The sequence below is a fragment of the Perognathus longimembris genome, chromosome 7 (assembly GCF_023159225.1).
Source record: "Perognathus longimembris pacificus isolate PPM17 chromosome 7, ASM2315922v1, whole genome shotgun sequence".
Taxonomy (NCBI): domain Eukaryota; kingdom Metazoa; phylum Chordata; class Mammalia; order Rodentia; family Heteromyidae; genus Perognathus; species Perognathus longimembris.
Window position 1 is genome coordinate 14,130,403 of NC_063167.1, and position 12,690 is coordinate 14,143,092.

The following is a 12,690-nucleotide window of genomic DNA, read 5'->3' on the forward strand; positions in this document are numbered from 1 at the left end:
AGCAGTAACAAAACACTCTACAGGAGAGCATCTCTGAGCAGATCACTGCCAGTTCTCTATGGCAGAATGTCACAGAAAGTTCCTGAGGACTGATTTTTCAGATGGGATCATCGCCCAGGAGTCATTTTTATAAGTCACTTTAGTGTCTAAAATTATCCTTAGCTGCCCAGATTTTAAATATTTTTAAGAACAAAAAAAGAGCAGCTATTTGTCTACTCAAGACACATTTCTGAGTAAGACAATTTTCCCCCTCTCTCCTCTTTCCTTCTCGCTACCCCCAAATCTGGACAGTCACACAGAACACACAGCCCAAGAAAAGTTTCCATCTATGGCCCCCAAAGGAGGAGGGCACATTTATTTATGAACAACACTCCCTAAGGGTAAATATTTCTCTCTTCTGTAAAACTTCAAGCCACTTACAACCAACCATAGTAAGATGTTTCAAATGTGCTTAAACTCTTAACCATGGGACTTCTGGATTTAAAAATAATAACTGTTACAAACCAAACACTTCCAAATTACTGAGAGATGTGGATTTCTGTCTGTTAGAAACTACGCAGGCCACAAACTCTCAAAGAGTCTGACAGTATCATTTCAGACAATACAGACTAGCTATTCCTCTTATTAGGCCACCTAATCAGACCTAACTGATTTAACAATCACTTTTAAGAAGCTAAAAGTAGAAAAGTAAAAAGCAAAATGATGACTGATTTAGAGTAAGGAAAAAAATATAAAATTTGGTATGCTGAAACATACATTTTAATTGGTAGTAAATCTAAGACAAATTGATGTACCATTCTGAAACAACTATGACGGCATATTCAACTGAGAAGGCTTCAAAATAATGAAACAGGAGTATCAAAGTCAAACCCAATATGCTCTCAGTGAAGGGAGAGTAACAAATATCAGCTCTACACAGATCAGAAACAGTAAGCATTATTTAACCTTAAAAAAAATCTATAAAATTCAAAGTGGTTTGCCCTCACTTTCATAACCAGTCAGAAACAAGAAATGCATATTATACCTGTCTGAAATATTTCATCAAGTCTTTCTGCCACCTTCTGTGGGAGGCCTGCCTCTATCAGTGTCTTGTAGTGTTCTGTGTGAGTTACACTGGAAGTATCCATTGGTTCTTCCTCTTCTTTTAACTGTACCGCATTACCATTCACCTGATTAGCCATTTTATTATGCTGCTGGAAAAAATTCAGGAGCTATATTACATTAAGCCAGAAATAACTAGTTTGTAGGACAATGCATGATTTATCTAAACTAATTTGTACACATGCTGCTAATAACCACTATCCAAAATAATATTTTATGCCTTCTGTGATATATGTGAACTAAATTTGCAATAAAAATCCTGTGAAACTATAAGCAATGTACATGGAAGTAATAGATCATTAAGGAACTTCATGTACACCTACTTAAATAAAGGCTTGAATTTATTGAAGGTAGATTGTGCTGATTAACGAAAGCAGCTGTTGTGTCCTGGTGAGCAGATCAACAAATCACCTCAGAATCCTCAAAGCCTCTCACTTCTCAATTCTTAACAGTTCTTGAAAGTTTGGTTTAAAAGCAGAATAAACGCCCACAGATCACTTAATCAATTTTTAAGGACTTTCAAATTTGCCTAGTGAGCTCTACTTCAAATGCAACATCAGTGTGAAATCCCTGCTAAGTCTAGTTCAACATGCTTGCTATGGATTGGGTTTTCTCCACCTCACTTAAACAACAACACAAAACACAACTTTCACATTAATTTTTGCTCTAAGATTAATTTACTATTCCCACTCACAGATTTAAAAGAAAAAATGACCAAGTTTTAAAGCAAAACAATTGTTTCAAGCCCACACAGAAACAGTGAGCTATAGATGAGGTTGCTTCTTTAAAAACTCATGGGTACATGTTGAATATTTCTTATAGTGAAATAAAGATGTAAAAATATATCAAGAATGGACAAATAACTTCTTCCAAATAATTTCAACAAACACTACCTAATTAGGGTAAACCTCAGATTTCTCAGATTAAGCTACCAAAAATTATTTTGTATGTTCAGCCTGCATGTTAATGCTGAAAATGGACCAACTCCTCTGAGAGTAAATAATAAAATCAAACAAGGCCAGTCTTTAATACTGTCTCAAAAATCAGAGAATTAAAATGTATTTATCTGTGCTAAAATTATAATGTGATGAAGATCACAGGCAGCAGAATAAAGACATTGCAACACAAACAAATAAAAGACAGGAAGATCCATCTTCATGAAGAAAATCAAGAAAGATACCTAGTCAGCTACAAGTCTCCTAAAAAGCACTAATCCAACCCAAGAAACCACACTTCCAGATCGTTTACCAAACACTGTACAAATGACCACATGCAATCTTCCAGCTTAAAGCAAACTTTTCAGTTGAAACTCTACTAATGCTTAGCTGAAGTTATGAAAGCAGGAAGACCAAAAGAAGGAGGTAATAGAGTAGGAAGGGCAGAAAATGTAGAAAGTGTTACTATGAAATGAGATAAACAATAGCCTGATAGCCCTCCAGTGTCCATATATGAACATGGACTGCTTAAATTCTGGGTGGATAAATGTTTCTTAAGACAAGCCTTAAGTTCTCAATGAACCAGCAAAAACAAAAACATTCCCAACTGGTACAGTTCTGATCAAGAAAATATTATCAGGTAAGATGACTATATTTACTGATCAATCCAACCTAAGTTCTATAAAGATGCATCCTAAAATCAAAAAGCTCTGTGAATACAACAGTTCTGTTCTGTGTCCTCCCACTCCCAAATACTGTAAGGCCACTAAGACTCTCAAGTTCTCAGTACCACAAGGCCCTTAACACACTACACCTGCAAACACTACTAGTTACAAAAAAAAAAAAAAAAAAGATAAATAAACAGAAAAGTTCAATGAACATCTATTAAGGTTCTTTTTAAAATATGATTAAAGCAAAAAGACAAGTTGTGTATTAAGCACAAGATAGAAATAATTATGACTATCAATTCATGGCAAAGGCTCTACAAGTTGATATAGAAATTGTTACTTGTTTTACCAAAAGTCTGTAAACTTTAGCAAAAAATTTTTAAAGTAGACTCCAGAAAATAAACCTTCAGATCAAGAGGGCAAACAATTCTCCCTTCAAGCCGAATACAAAGTGTCCTTTAAAAGACTTTTTAATGTCATGTGAGACCATTGAAAACTCATGTCAATTCAACACAATGCCACACAGCCAAACCATATTTCTGGATGCAGCAAATATACTAAGGTGACGGGAATCATCTGACTTGAACATTTTTGCAAAAAAAAAAAAAAGTAGGCATTTAAATGGGATTTTTTTAAGTTACTGGGAGATTTGAGAAGTCGGTAGACCAGCTCCTCCCAGACTTTTTCCGAACATCTCTGCGCCAAAGCTTCACGAGTAAGAGCCGGGCTTCAAAAGAGCCAAAGAAATGCAAACTAACGGTTATCTCAAGGCCCAGTCGGAGTGCCAAGCCCTGTCGCCTACCACAGTCAGGAGACCTCGAGTCAGCCTCTTGAGGACACAAAAATCTCAAACAGGTAGCGTGAAAGGATCCAACCTTTCGAAAAACCCCTGGCTTCCGCTGTTTAAATTTTGTCCACACGGTTTTAAGTACCGTGTAAAGAAAAAAAAAAAGAATCTTTTTTGTTGTTGTTATTTTCTTTTCCAATTTGGAGCGCCATTGACAAATCTCAGAAATTCTCTCTCCGGCGCCGCTTGAAGCCTAAGTGTCACGGCCTCTGGTAGTCATTTTTTCCTTCAAATCTAGGCTCGAAGCATGCAGAACGGGGGAGGGAGGAGGACGGCTTCCCACCCACAGCAGCCTTTCCAGCTTCGGCTCCCACAAAAGTTTGCTCCCGACCCAGGTAACCCTGGGGTTTGCACCCCGCCCTCTGCCCACCCCACCCCCTCGGGCCCCGACTCCCGTGGTCCACACACACCCCACCTGTCGCCGAGCCGCACTGTGCCGCGGAGCCCAGCCGGGCGGCCCCGACCGCGAGACAGCCGCACTGGGGTCGGGGGGGGGGGGGGGGGCCGCCTCGGGCCCTCGGCCCGGACGGACGGGGCGGGCGGAGGCGGGAAAAGCACGGCCGGCCCGGCAAGGCCGCGCGGAGGGGGCCCCGACAGGCGGGACCGAGGGACCGCGGCTGCAGCGGTGGAAAGGATGAGCTAGGGCGAAGGGGCGCCGCGGCGAGGCGAGGCCGACAGCTCCGCGGCCGGACGAGGCCGAAGCCGCCCCCGGCCCATCCCCGCCCCCACCCCCGGGCCTCGGAGCGAAGACCAAACTGGGGAACAAGGCGCCAAAGCGTGAGCCGGGCAGAGTCGGGTCGGATTGGGGCTCCCGGCCCCTCCCCCCCATGGGCCGGCGCGAGACTCACCAGGGCAGAGCAGGGGCCGGCGGCCTGGCCCGTGAGAATCAGCGCGAGGCGCTTTGAAAACGACTAGAAATGGCGCGCGCGCCACCCCCTCCCCCCCTCATGCACCGAGACGCGATCCCGGCAGCACGCGGGGTTTCCCGGAACTGCTTCCAGGGACTTCGAGCTGCCGAGCAATCACCTCACGAGGCATCCTGACAGGCAGCTCAGAGGACCAATAGTAGTGAGGCAAAGCAGCCCACGCCGGTCGCCTAGAGAACCAATCGGTGCAGTTATCGGATGAGCCAATGAGGGTACTCAGCGCTACTGGCTGGGGCGCCTCCGGGGCGGGGGCAGGCACACAAAGGGGTCTGTGGTGGGAGACCCTGGGAGAGGCGAGGCTGCGGGACACCGTGCCCTGGGTGGTCGAGGCTTCTCCTTCCTCGTCTGCCGCGGGTCCGGGGCCCCAAATCTAAGCCCGGCGCCGCGTGGCCGCCTCGCGAGCCCCGCCCCCTCGGGTCCGCGTTGGCCGGACTCCGGCCAGGCGCTGGGGCCGCTTTGAGCTCCAGCCTCTCGCCGGCCGGCCGGCTGACCATCACCCGAGACACGCCCATCGCCACGCGGTGCGTTCCCTGCCTGGGTCATCCTTTTTGGCCCCTGTATATGAACGCGATTTATGGATGATTGGACCTGTCATTTCATTGGAGAAAATTTTTTAAATAGAAAATCATTCCTTGTTACGACCGGAAAACTGCTTCTTTCCCTCCCAGTGGCTCCTTTCCACACATCAAGGTCTGTGGGGGAAATCGCTGAAGTGAGCATGACCCGAGCCGTGTGTGGCACCGATGACGGAGCAGAGACCTTGCTTACACTTACATACACACACGTATTTGGAACAGATTGACATTCATAAAGATACTCCCTTGAAGAGAAAGATGATGCTAGGTGGGAAGCCGGTTTCATTCCCAAAGGAGACTCAATCTGACTCTTTCTATTCCTAAACATAACTGTCAGGCTTCACTCTTATTGTCCTCGCCTTGGTCCAAACCTAGCTCACCCCACAGAACATTGCCGCCGTCCTCCACTCCCCCCTCACCCCAACTCAATTCGGTTGACCTAGCCGTCCTCTGTCCTTCCCTCCTAACCTCTCGCCTAGGGAATAGAGGTCAAGTGGTCATGTGATCTGATCACCAGTTTCTCAGGAGCTACAAATTAAAATTTACTTATTGTTGACCTACTGTTAGGTTGAATGTACCTCGCCTCACCCCAAAAGTCTTGGAAACCTAAATCTCCAAAGTATTGAAAGGTGGGACCTAATGGGAGAAGTACAGATCACTAGGATGCCACCCTCATGAATGGATTCATGCTGGTTACTGAAAGGCTCCAGACTGTGAGTTTGATCTCTTGCTCTCTCTCTCTCTGTGGCTTACTCTGACTCCTTTGCCCTTCACTGTGGGATGACAAAAAGGCTCTATGGAGTGCATTCCTTAATGTTGGACGTCACAGCCTCCATAATGTAAGAAGTAAATCTGTTCCTACGTGCCGATGGCTCACTCCTGTAGTCCTAGCTACTCAGGAGCCAATCCTCCCCCTCCCCCTGCAGGAAACTCGGTGATGCTCTTATCTCCAATTAACCAACAAAAAAACCCAAGTGGAAGTGTGGCTCAAGTGGTAGTACTTTAGTCTTGAACTTAAAAGTTTAAGGGACAATGACCAAGCCTTGAGTTCAAGTTCAGTACAAGCGCGCGCTCGCACACACACACACACACACACACAATCCCTAGTTTAGGATACTCTATCATAGAAATACAAAACAGGGCTGGGGATATGGCCTAGTGGCAAGAGTGCTTGCCTGATATATATGAAGCTCTGGGTTCAATTCCCCACCACCACATATATAGAAAATGGCCAGAAGGGGCGCTGTGGCTCAAGTGGCAGAGTGCTAGCCTTGAACAAAAAGAAGCCAGGGACAGTGCTCAGGCCCTGAGTCCAAGGCCCAGGACTGGCCAAAAAAAAAAAAAAAAAGAAATACAAAACACCCAGCCAGGCACTGGTGGCTCACACTTGTACTCCTAGCTACTTAGAAGGCTGAGATCTGGGGATCGTGGTTCCAAGCCAGCCAGCACAGGAAAGTCATTGAGAGACTCTTATCTCCAATTAACCCCTCAAAAACAGGAAGTGGAGCAGTGGCTCCAAGAGGTAGAGCACTATCCTTGAGCAAAATTAGAGCTCAGGGACAGCACCCAGTCCCTGTGTTCAAACTCCCCCCACCCCCCAAAAAAATACAAAAAACCCAGTATGTGTCTTTTTTTTTTTTTTGCGAGTACTGGGCCTTGAACTCAGGGCCTGAGCACTGTCCCTGGCTTCTTTTTGCTCAAGGGTAGCACTCGGCCAACTTGAGCCACAGCACCACTTCTGGCTGTTTTCTATATATGTGGTGCTGAGGAATCTGAACCCGGGGCATCATGTAAGCAAGGCAAGCACTCTTGCCACTAGGCCATATCCCCAGCCCCAATATGTGTCTTAATACCAACTTAAAGCCCTGAGCCAGATCCAAGTTTTGTGTTACAGGGTGTGAGACTTAGAGAAACGCTGGGGGCTGGGAATGTAGCACAGTGTTGGATCAGTTACTTAGCACACACAGGGCCCCTGTAGTTCAGAACCTAGCATAGAAAAGAAAGGAGAAATACTGAGATCTTTAAGAAAAATATGAAAGAACGAATACAACTTTAGGAGCAGAGCACTTTCTAAAGAACATAGTAAAAGTGAGAAACCCTGTAGCTTAAACTTTATTAGCAGCACATAAATCTGCCTCTCCCACAAGGGTTCTTGACCTACTTTGTGCCATTTGGAATTCTGATTAAAAACTACAGTACAGATCTCAGTTTTCATATGCATTAAATAAAATAAAATGCATTAAATGAAAAATGCATCAAATGTCACTACAAAAGAAGCTGTTTGGTCTGGGAATGTGGCTTAGTGGTAGACAGTGCTTGCCTAGCATGCATGAAGCCCTGGGTCCAATTCCTCAGCACCTCATAAACAGAAAAAGCCAGAAGTTGCCAAAAAAAAGCCAGGGACAATGCTCAGGTCCTGAGTTCAAGCCCCAGGACTTGGGGGGGGGGGGGGAAAGCTGTTTATATTGAAATACAACTGGGAAATACATTTTTAAATAAATTCATGATGTAATCTTTTTATTAAATATTGAGATCTTGTAACAGGTCTATTAACAAAATTTTAAAGTGGACTGAAGGTGTAGCACAGTGGTAGAACATTTGCTTTGGGTTCAATTCTAAGTACTGAAGAGGAAAACAAAAGTGAGAAGATATTTCAAAAATATCCATAGCAGGGGCTGGGGATATGGCCTAGTGGCAAGAGTGCTTGCCTTGTATACATGAAGCCCTGGGTTCAATTCCCCAGCACCACATATACAGAAAACGGCCAGGAGTGGCGCTGTGGCTCAAGTGGCAGAGTGCTAGCCTTGAGCAAAAAGAAGCCAGGGACAGTGCTCAGGCCCTGAGTTCAAGGCCCAGGACTGGCAAAAAAATATATATCCATAAAAAAAATCCAAAATATCCATAGCAGGGCTGGGAATGTGGCTTAGTGGTAGAGTGCTTGTCCAGTATGCATGAAGTCGATTCCTCAGTACCACATAAACAGAAAAAGCTGGAGGTGACGCTGTGACTCAAGTGGTAGAGTGCTAGCCTTGAGGAAAAGAAGCTCAGGGACAGTGTCCAGGCCCTGAGTTCAAGCCCTGGGGGGGGGGGGGAATATATATATATATATATATATATATATATATATATATACCAGTACTAGCTGCTGGAATTTATATATATATTTATATACTATATATATATATATATATATATGTATATATCCTGGTGCTAGTGGCTCAAGCCTGTAATCCTAGCTAATCCAGAGGCTGAGATCTAAGGATCACAGTTCAAAGCCAGCCCAGGTAGGAAAGTCGGTGAGGCGCTTTTCTCCAGTTAACCACTCCAAAACCAGAAGTGGAGCTGTGGCTCAAAGTGATAGACTGCTAGCCTCGAGCAAAAGAGCTCAGGGAGGGCTGGGGAGTGCTGTGTAGTGGCAAGAGTGCTTGTCTCGCAAACAGGAAGCCCTGGGTTCAATTCCCCAGCACCACATATACAGAAAATGGCCAGACGTGGCGCTGTGGCTCAAGTGGTAGAGTGCTAGACTTGAGAAAAAAAAAAAAAAAAAGCCAGGGACGGTGCTCAGGCCCTGAGTCCAAGCTCCAGGACTGGCCAAAAAAAAAAAAAAAAAAAAAGAGCTCAGGGATAGGGCCCAGGTGCTGAGTTCAAGCCCCACAAGAACAAAAAATCCATAGCAACTATAATGTGCCATGAAAATGCTTGGTTTAGATTGAAGACAAAGTGAAGGTATTTCCAAACATTTTGATGTTTATGGCCTATATTCACAATGCAAACATATGTGAAGTTACAACTGGACACTAGAGAGAATAAAGATACTATTTTTCCCCCATCCAAGTTAAAGGACTAATGAATTCCACTTACCCCTCTTAAGTCCATTGAGTACAGGGTAAGAACCCTTGTGCTAAGTATTGTAATAAAACAATGCTGTAGCCAAGCACCTGTGGCTCACAACTGTAATCTTAGCTACTCAGGAGGCTGAGATCTGAGGATCAGTTTAACGTCAGCTTAACGTCAGCCTGTGCAGGAAAGTCTGTGAGACTCTTAGCTCCAGTTAACCACCAGAAAACCGAAAGTGGAGCTGTGGATCAAAGCGGTAAAGTGTTAACCCTGAGCAGAAGAGCTTAGGTGCAGTGCCCAGGCCCCAAGTTCAAACCCCACAACCAACCAAAACAAAAAAAAAATTCTATTACTTAATATTTTATTGGATATTTCCTTTTTCCTTTTGTTTGTTGGTACCAGTATTAGAGCTTGAACTTAGGGCCTGTGTTCTTAGCTCTTTTTGCTCAAGGCTGATACTCTGCCACTTGAGTCAACATTATACTTCCTGCTTTTTGCTGGTTGATTGGAGATAAAGTATTATGGACTTTTTCTACCGGAGCTGACTTCAAACTTTGATCCTCAGATCTCAGCTTCCTGAGTAGCTAGGATTATAGGCATGTACCATTGATGCTGGCTTGGCATCAATTGTATTTCTAGCAAACTTTCATATAGTTCTTTGTAGGCATACTCCATCTTCTCAGGCCATATATCTTGATTTTTTTTAATGTATGGTCACACAAAAATCCATATTCATGAATTAATTATTCCATATTCATTGCATGCCTTCTATTTACAAATAATTGTTAAGCGTAGAGAGAATAAAATAAATAAAACATGAGCCATATCCTCTAAGAGCTTACATTTTAGCTGACAAGCTAGGACAAATACAAATATAAAAATGAGCTTGGAGATGGAGCTCCGGCATTAGGCAAATGCTCTACCACCTGAGCCATATACCACAGTCCATACCTACTCGTCTCAAATGTGATAACTAACTGTGCAGCCAGAACCCTCTACAATCCATCCTTGTCAAAGACCAAATCTGTGGTATGAGCTGGTATTTTGGTGAATGTGTTTGGTATGTCAGTAAATATGCTTTTTTCCTTGTTGGAGCAATTGAGAGGCACAAGACAATTCAACTTGAAGCTTTGATGTTTACTACTCACAACTTTTATAACTTAGTAACAGAATCTTTTAGATTATCAAACCATATAGATCCTTAAAATTGATCCTTGTCTTATTTGCCCTTTCCTGATGCCCAAAGAAACATTTAGTGTTGGGCTGGGATGTAACTCGGTGTTTCTTGAGTTCAATCCCCAGTACCAAAAGAAAAGAATTTAAGACTTTGTCTATTCCTCAGACTCCAAACATTATGTCAATTCAGCATCTTCAAAATGGCAAAAAGGTATCCTCTCAAAACAAAATTTCAAAACAATAACAAGTATTGAGATACAACCCATATGCAACAAAGTTCAAATTGTTTAAAAAAATTCCTCTGTCTTTTGCAGATGAGGAAGGTATGGTTGAGATCACAATTGACAATGGAAGTCTGTTGTAACTCTACCTTCCCATCTTTCTTTATCTGTCTATATTTATTGTACTGGTACTGGGGCTTGAACTCGGGGCCTAGGCACTATCTCTTAGTTTTTCCACTCAAGACTGGTGCTCTATCACTTGAGTTACAGCTCCACTTCCAGTTTTTTGGCTGTTAGAGATAAGATCACACAGGCTTTCCCACCTAGCTGGTTTCAGGTCCTCAGATCTCAGCCTTCTGACTAGGTAGGATTATAGGCATGAGCCACCACCACCCCCTCCCCATGGACTTTTGTTAAGTGAACTGTGTTCTTTATCCCCATGTTCTGCCTCTATTAACAGCATACTCCATAATAAATAAATTGCTCACTTCAGAAACCTAGATTTCATAGGCTCTACTTTTTGTCATGAATGCTGCATGAAAATGTTGAGAACCAAGGCTCAAGTAAGAGTCCAAATGGAGGCCTGCTCGCTCCTTTACCTTTTCATCTGTGCTGTTCCAGAAAGGCTTTTGCCTGGCTGGGTGGCAGGCCCATTGCAGGGCTAAGGTCTGTCCATCCGTTCAAGCCCTCAGAATGAACATGGGAACAAGACTTGAAAGTGGACTGTATGGACAAAGAAGGTTTCTAGACACCTGGATTCTGTGACCTTAAGAGAAAGGTGATAGCAACTTCTTCCTGGACTTGTGCCTTTGGCTCCAGGGGAAAGGAGGAGCTGGAAGAGGGCCAAACCCCGGCCTTCTGAAGAATTGGAGCAAGCTGGCAGCTCCATTGTCCTGGTCTAATGGCAATATTGACTGGGATAAAACCAAACAAAATAAAGGTAAATGTATCTAACTGAAGCCCCGCCCTTGCCTTAACCCAGAAGAGCCTTAAGAGCTACCAACTGGAGATTTAGAAATGCAAATCTAGGATATAAATCTTATCAGATCAGGTGTGGTAGCACATCCCTGCAATCTCAGCACTTGGAAAAGTTGGAGTAGGATAGTCTTGGGTTTAAGTTCACTGTAGGCTCCGTAAGAAGACCTTATCTCAAAAATTAATATAAACACCTCAATAATGAGCAAGACAACTTCCTCAAGGTCACAAACTTTAATAGAAGAGGCAAAAAAAAAAAAAAAAGAAGTGAAGAAGTAATTACAAAATAGGGATAAAGTACTTTGGGATAAACCCAGAAGGTTAAAAAAGAAAAGAAAAACCAGAAAAGGTATACCTACTTGATCTAGGAAACAAAAGGCAGAAAGGGTTTGCTAGAACACGCTGGGTAGGGCAGCAGCTGGGTGAGTAGGAAGTAACTGGAAGGAGAGTGGACAGAGATTCCAAGGGCTGGCAAGGTGGGGGGACCCAGAGGGAGGGGCCACATTGTAGATGAGCTCCTCCTATAGGACACGGAGGGAGCTTCTCTGCCGCCAGCAGTGGGGAGCACCAGAGGGTTTTATTTGTGGTGCGAGGGACAGAACCCAGAGCCTGATGAGTGCTAGGCCGGGTGCGTACACTAAGCTATAACCCCAGCCCACTTTTTTTTTTTTTTTTTGTCTTTTTTTGTAACAGCACTGGGGCTTGAACTCAGGGCCCAGGCACTGTCCCTTTGATGTTTTCCACTCAAGGCTGACCCTCTACCACTTGAGCCACAGTTCTGCTTCTGGTTTTTGGTGGTTAATTGAAGATGAGTCTCACAGATTTTATTGCCCCAGTGGACTTCAAATTGTGACCTTGAGATTCAGCTTCCTGCATATCTAGGATTACAGGATTACACACACACACACACATACTTTCTTCCCGTACCTCCATTCCCAGTGTCTTGCTATGTAGCCTCAGGCTGGCTTTGAACTCCTGAATGTCCTCCTCCATGTCTTGTAAGTCTCTGATATAAAGGCAGGGCCCCTCTGCTGCTCTTCTACGGTAGGGTGGGAGGTGCTATAATTAAAAGGTTTTTTTAGGGGGGGAGAATAACAAAGCCTTCTTTTTTTTATAGATAACAAAGCCTTCTAAAGGCCATTTATCTGGAGCTTTGGAACTCTTGTGCCTGACTACCTAACAATGGCTTCTGAAACCCTAGGGAGCCACTTAGCAAGTTATCACTTCAATGCATTCCCCAGGAGCCTGAGAGCCTGGAAACCACCACCCTAAGCTAGCCTGGCAACCCAGCCTCCCAGAGGAAAGTTCTTCACAGGAAAGGAAGTTTGCTTTACCTAACAGCAACACCTCAGAATATTAGCATATCAAACATCCTTCCAGGGGAGGTTGGAGCTGCTTTACACTTGAATTGGCCCATTGAAAATACCCC

The 12,690-nt window shown here is 44.1% G+C and overlaps 1 protein-coding gene across 5 annotated transcripts in view; it reads right to left on the reverse strand.

The window, feature by feature from the left end:
* Hnrnpr (heterogeneous nuclear ribonucleoprotein R) overlaps positions 1-4,556 on the reverse strand; it is a 36,931-nt gene extending 32,375 nt beyond the window's left edge. Inside the window, exons 1-2 of one of the 5 annotated variants that reach the window (XM_048350475.1) lie at positions 4,400-4,549; positions 1,025-1,190 (exon numbers count right to left, since the gene is read on the reverse strand). In XM_048350475.1, the coding sequence (XP_048206432.1) occupies positions 1,025-1,181 (157 nt within the window). In that variant the 5' untranslated portion in view covers positions 1,182-1,190; positions 4,400-4,549. Of the gene's footprint in view, positions 1-1,024; positions 1,194-4,399 lie in introns of those variants that run through there. The other 4 variants (XM_048350476.1, XM_048350477.1, XM_048350478.1 and 1 more) reach the window with 4 other exon arrangements.
* Positions 4,557-12,690: the final 8,134 nt, after the last annotated feature.